Source organism: Microcaecilia unicolor, chromosome 14, assembly GCF_901765095.1.
Source record: "Microcaecilia unicolor chromosome 14, aMicUni1.1, whole genome shotgun sequence".
Lineage (NCBI taxonomy): Eukaryota > Metazoa > Chordata > Amphibia > Gymnophiona > Siphonopidae > Microcaecilia > Microcaecilia unicolor.
Window position 1 is genome coordinate 22,675,452 of NC_044044.1, and position 6,906 is coordinate 22,682,357.

The 6,906-nt window shown below is 40.5% G+C and overlaps 1 protein-coding gene across 1 annotated transcript; it reads right to left on the reverse strand.

Moving 5' to 3' along the window:
• Positions 1 to 425: 425 nt before the first annotated feature.
• On the reverse strand, positions 426 to 1,376 carry LOC115457025 (olfactory receptor 5F1-like). Its single transcript, XM_030186450.1, has one exon. It carries the CDS (start codon positions 1,374 to 1,376, stop codon positions 426 to 428), a length of 951 nt encoding a protein of 316 aa, XP_030042310.1.
• Positions 1,377 to 6,906: the final 5,530 nt, after the last annotated feature.

The window sequence follows — 6,906 nt, forward strand, 5'->3', positions numbered from 1 at the left end:
TGCAGTGTGACCCCCCCGTCGAAAGGACCCCCCGCACCCTGGCGAAAGAACCCCCTCACCCCCGGGTGCACGCCGCTGGGGGGGGGTGCCGCGCGCCGTTTAGCGTCGTTCGTTTCCATGGAAATGAACGACGCTGACTGGCGCGCGGCACCCCCTAGCTGCGTGCACCTGGGGTGGACTGCCCCACCGCCCCCCCCCCCCCCCCCCCTTGGTACGCCACTGAAGCTTTTCCTTGCTGGTTTCATTGAATTCCTGACCCTGGAATAACCCACTCCACGTTATTTCTTATATGCTTTGGACATTGCCTGCATGACTAAATCAAATATATCCAGATCGATGAAATTCCGAAGATGCTCATCTGCTTATAGCAATCTACAGTTATGTTCTCATGCCTGACCTCTGCACTTCAGAAAGTGTTCAGAGAGTTACAAAACTGACTTCCTGCTGATAGCTTTTTTCAGAGCCACGTTTAACTCTTTACTTCTCAGACTATAAATAAGTGGGTTCAGTAGTGGGAGAGTGACTACATATATTGCAGTAGGCAGCTTGTTTGATTTTGCAGAGTCACCTGAATTGGGTTGCACATAAACTCCTATCAGGGTCCCATATAAGAGACTGATGACTGTCAGGTGGCTCGAGCAGGTGGAGAAGGCCTTGCTTTTCCCTTCCTTAGAATGGATTTTCAGTATGGTGGAGATGATAAACACATAGGATGTCAGAGTTAACAGAAATGGGGTAAAGACTGAAAATGCTGATATCACAAAAGTCAACGTGTCAATGATTGTGGTATCTGTGCAAGAAAGTTTCACCAGTGCTGTGAAATCACAGAAGAAGTGATTTATTACACTTGAGTTACAAAACGAAAATTGGGATATAATGATAGCATGTGGTAATGTCTCAAGAAGAGCTGCTATCCATGAGGCAGCTGCTAGAAGAGCACAGACCTTTGCATTCATGATGATTGGGTAGCGTAGAGGATTGCATATCGCAACATAACGATCATATGCCATGGCGGTTAGAAGCAGAAATTCTACCTCAACAAGTGCTGTAAAACTATACATCTGTACAATACAGTCATTGAAAGATATGGTATTATTTTGTGCCAGGAGGATTGCCAGTAATTTTGGCATAGTGACCGTCACAGAAGTGATATCTAGGAAAGACAAGTTGGCCAAGAAGAAATACATAGGGTTGTGGAGGTGTCGATCAACACATACTATGCAGATAATGAGGAGGTTCCCCAGCACAGCCATCAGGTAGAGGATTGAGAAGAAAGTGAAGAGAGGAATCTGCAGCTCTGGGAACTCTGAGAATCCCAAAATCAGGAATTCTATCACATTGGAGTGATTTCCTGTTTCCTTGTACTCGTGCTTCATAGGAGTGCTGTAACAAAGAAGAAGGCAGAGAATAAGGGGAAAATGAAGAGAAACTAGGAAACACTGAGACTAGTAAATAGTAACAAACCTTCATATAAATGCTAAGGTAATACATGAGAAGGGTCAGGATTCAATAAAACTACAACTAATCCTTTTTATTATTAAGATTCGTTTCATAAATCCTTGGAGAAGGGGAGGTTCTGTGGGATTGGAGAAGAGCGGATGTGGTCCTTCTTCACAAAAGTGGTGACAGAGAAGAAGCTGGAAACTACAGACCGGTAAGCCTCACTTCGGTTATTGGAAAACTAATGGAAGCGAAGCTGAAGGAAAGGATAGTGAATTTCCTGGAATTCAATAAGTTGCAAGATCCAAGACAACATGGTTTTACCAAAGGTAAATTGAGCCAAATGAATCTTATTGAATTCTTTGACTGGGTGACCAGAGAACTGGATCGGGACGTACGATAGATGTAATTTACTTAGATTTCAGCAAAGCTTTTGACACGGTTCCCCACAGGAGGCTCTTGAATACAATTGACAGGCTGAAGATAGGACCTAATGTGGTGAACTGGTTGACGGACAGACGCCAGGGGGTGGTGGTTAATGGAATTCACTCTGAGGAGGGAAAGCTGAGTAGTGGAGTGCTTCAAGGATCAGTGCTGGGGTTGATTCTGTTCAATATATTTGTGAGTGAAATTACCAAAGGTACCTTAGAAGGTAAAGTTTGCCTTTTTGTGGATGATACCAAGATTTGTAACAGAGTGGACATCCTGGAGGGAGTGGAAAACATGAAAAAGGATCTGTAGAAACTAAAAGAATGGTCTAATATTTGGCAATTAAAATTCAATGCAAAGAACTGCAAAGTTATGCACTTAGGGAGTAGAAATCCACAGAAGACATATGTGTTAGGTGGTGAGAGTCTGATATGCATAGGCAGGGAGAGGGATCTTGGGGTGATAGTATCTGAGGATCTGAAGGCGATGAAACAGTGTGACAAGGCAGTGGCCATAGCCAGAAGGATGCTGGGCTGTATATAGAGAGGTGTAACTAGCAGAAGGTGTTGATGCCCCTGTACAAGTCATTAGTGAGGCCCCACCTGGAGTACTGGGTTCAGTTTTGGAGGCTGTATCTTGCTAAGGATGTAAAAATACTTGAAGCAGTGCAAAGAAAGCTACAAAAATGGTATGGAATTTGTGTTGCAAACCGTACGAGGAGAGACTTACTGACCTGAACATGTATATCCTGGAGGAAAGGAGAATCAAGGGTAATATGATACAGTTGTTCAAATATTTGAAAGATTTAATCCGCAAACTTTTCTGGAGACGGGAAGGTGGTAGAACTAGAGGACATGAATTGAGGTTGAAGGGGAGCAGCCTCAGGAAAAATGTCAGGAAGCATTTTTTCGCGGAGAGGGTGGTGGATACTTGGAATGCCCTCCCGCGGGAGGTGGTGGAGATGAAAACGGTAACGGAATTCAAACGTGTGGGATAAACACAAAGGAATCCTGTTCAGAAGGAATGGATCGACCGAAGCTTAGTGGAGATTGGGAGGCAAACCTAGTGCTGGGCAGACTTCTATAGTCTGTTCCTGAAAATGACAAGGACAAATCAAGGTCAGGCACATATATAAAGCCCCATGTACAATGAGTTTATCTTTTTGGGCAGACTGAATGGACCGTACAGGTCTTTACCTGCCGTCATCTACTATGTTACTGTAGTTAAACAGTAACAGTAGTAGTTGTGGTAAATAGACTAACCACAGGCTCTAGAACTTATCCTCAGTATGTAAATGTGTACAGCCACAAGAGAACAAAGCAGTCAAGATTATATATTTTTAATAATCTACAGCTTTCAATGTTTTGTAATGTCCTGAGAAATTCTTATTAGCATATTACTGACTATTTTGCACAATGACGACATAGGCATTGAAAAGAAACATTTATATATTTTTATGGAGATCATTAAATAAATGATTGCCTTAAGAGTACCCCTAGGGAAATAATCATAAAGCCACACTTAGAAAAAATATGAGTATTGTATCATATGTAATTATATAAATATATTGATGAGTCAGCGGCAGGTTTGGGTTTTTTTCCGTTTTTATTCCCTTTTTGAGGATGAACGAATTCTTAGTGTGGATGATTTAGGACTTTCCTTTATATGAATTATGGAGTTATTTTCTATTATATCTTGATGATGTATTTGTTTTATTGTAAAAAGCCATGATCCGTTATGACCGGGTGGTATATCAAATTTTTTAATAAACGAAGCGAAACTAAATTATATTATGCAGCTTAGATTCTAAGATCATTGTTTACAAGGTCAGGGGTTTCTGGAATTTGCTGAACATCTCTTGAAACATTGTTAAGCAAATTCTTTCAGCAGACCACTTGAGGGTAAAGGATCAGCTGAGCACAGAAAATGAATCTTCCGTACTCTACGGTAAGCAGCTCTTAAGCTTTGATAGTAAATGTTCTGACGAAAATAGACTGCCAATAAGTTTCCATTAACCAGCTAAGTAGGTGTTCTGCCCATGTTCTTCCCCCAGCCCACCCCTAATCTAACCAGCCAGGAAATGGCAGGGTAACTCAGTGGGGTTTATCAGGTTAGGAACCACTCCTTCCCGGCTAAGGCCTTTTGAATATCGAGTGGAGAGATTTCAGACAATAAGAGACCACAATGCTAACTTGCCTCTGAGATGAAGTCATAGTTCAAGAATTTACTAGGTTGCTCAGTCCGAAAGGGTCCTCTGTCTCACTGTATCTATGGATCAATCAATAAATTAATTTTAATTCAGGCAATTGAGTATTTGCCTTCTTAATTAAACATTATTTTCAAATAAAACAATCCAAAACCCTGATTCTAGTTCCAATATTTATCGCAAGAGAAGAAGCTTACATAAGCCAGTGAACTTCAAAGATAACGTGATTTTGAATTTATAGCAAACAGTCTGGTGTAAGGATTGAAGATTTGGGACAGTTAAAATGATTCTACAATTCTTATTATACCTCTGTCATCCCTCCCCTCTTTTCCTATGTGTTCAATTCTATTTTCTATTATCACACTTTCTATGACAGCAGATGAATGACATCTGGTGGAGGATCCATCCTAGACAATACATGAAACAGAACGAACACAGCTCCATCCAAACACAGATTCCTGGATCTCCAGCGATTTAAGACTGAGTTACACAGGAACGTGGAAGCATAATAACAGGAGAAAGACCTATAACTTATATGGTCCATCCAGTCTGTCCATCAAGGTGGTCAGAGTTGTATCTGCCACTCCATGCAGGATACACCCCTCTATGCACTGTTTAAAGTGCGAAGATCATTTAAGTTTGGCTTTGATTCCATCCTTTTCAGAGTATGGGTTCTCTATCTATACAGCACAAGATGTGTGAACAATCGACTGATATACGGCAGTTGGTCTCTCTATCTATAGCAATAGTTATATGCAAGTATAAGAAACAATAATAATCCTAATTTAGAAATCTAGAAAGGATATTTTGTTTTATAAACGTATTTTTGTAGGATATTTCGAAGAATTGACCTTCTCTTCCCTTCTGTTTTATCCAAGCTGCTAATAAGGACACGAGACATCTTCGATCATATTCCTGCTAATGTCTACTTGAGTATTTAAGTCAACTTGTGACCCCAAATGCATTATTTAAAAAGCATAAATGATTTTATAAATATTGCACTGAGCAGAATTGTATGGGGAAACTACATATCTGTATTAGCAAAGGAATAAGAATCTAGTTAGAGTAGACGATTGAATTTCAGGATTACAATTCTGCCTACAAATAACCAAAGAAACATAAAAATATTCACAATAAGAGCATTTGCACACTAGTTTCAAGAATACCTCATATCGGAGAACATTAGTATGGCGTCTAGTCTATAGCGAAGAAAGATGTCATCACTTACTTTGTTGATCAATGGATCCTGCATCTCTGGTAGGAAGAGCCTGATGAGTCTGGATTGTTTATGCTGGTTTCTGGACCCCTTTGAGATCTGATCCCTGGACACACAGGCCTTATTAATTGTCCTTTGAATCTATATTTGCCATGATAGTTCACGTTTTTCATTAGACTACCTTGCCATACTTGTGAATAGCTTTTGAGGTCATACCTTCGCAAATTTTGTGCAATATCATTTCTTGACTTTTTTTTTGCTTGTCCCAGAGATCACAAAATTATGCAAAACAAAAGTCTTATCTTTCATTTTTGAGAACTTATTCTTAGCTGTGTGACTTATTTATTTACAAGGCTTGAGAACTATTCACGACTTAATCAACTTTCGAAAAACACTAAAAACATTTCTCTTTAACAAGGCTTACCATAATAATCAATAATAGGAGCTCCAATGCATCACTACTTACTTGATAGTTCGACTGTTTTCTGATTTACTGAATTGATTATATCCATTATGTTACACTTGTTTCTTTGTATGTAACCAATTGTTTATCTACTCTTGACTGGCGCCTGCCATGATGTAATATTGTAAGCCACATTGAGCCTGCCATGAGTGTGAAAGCGCGGGGTACAAATGTAACAAAAAAATAAAAAAAATAGGTGGGAAAATGTGGGATACAAATGCAACAAACAAATAAATAAATAAATATTGCCATTGGCCATGGAAGTGGCTTCAAAGTGGTATACGATAAACAATACTACATGAGGGATTGGGATGATTAACACAGCTAAAAGATTGTGTGGAGCACCCAAGCTGGTAGAGACAAGAACTAAGGGCTCCTTTTACTAAGCAGCGGTAAGCCCAATGTGGGCTTACCGCTCGCTATACAGGAAGTACCACCGGGCTACCGTAGTAGCCCAGTGGTGCTTCACACCCCTAGCACGCCTTCATTTCCAGTGCTACAAATATTTATTTATTTATCACATTTATACCCCATATTTTCCCACATGTTTGCAGGCTCAATGTGGCCCACAATAGACCGAAAAGGCTATCGCCAGTCCAGTAGTTATACAAATACAATAGATTGTGGTGGTCAGAGTGGATAGAAAGAACAGGGTATCAAGGGAAAAAGGGTAAAGGTAAGAGAATCCAAAATGGTCCATTTATATGCTGTTTTGAAGGACTTTGGGTTTTAGTTGGAGCCTGGGAGTAAGCCTTCCGGAATAGGCTGGTCTTGAGTAATTTCCTAAAGGTGAGATGGTTTTGAGTAATTTTGACAGTGCATTCCATAATTGGGTGCTGATAAAGGAAAAGGATGAAGCGTTAAGTGGGTTTATATTTGAGGCCGTTACAGGTAGGATAATGGAGATTTAGGAATGAACGGGATGTGCTTGATGTATTCCTGGCTGGAAGATTGATTAGGGTGTTCATATATCCTGGGGGCTTCTTCATAAAGAATGTTTGAAGTGCTGGAGTGTACCTGGCGGTAATTGGGCAGTGCCACTCACTGCCCAGTTACCACCGGGTTAACATGGGAGCCATTACCGCTACCTCAATTTCCCTTTTACCAGCAGCAGTAAAAGGAGGCCTTGGCGCACGTGTAAAACATGTGCCG

What these genes read in the sequence shown, in the direction of transcription:
- LOC115457025 (XM_030186450.1), bottom strand. Translation starts at nt 1,376, where the DNA reads ATGAAGCACGAGTACAAGGAAACAGGAAATCACTCCAATGTGATAGAA.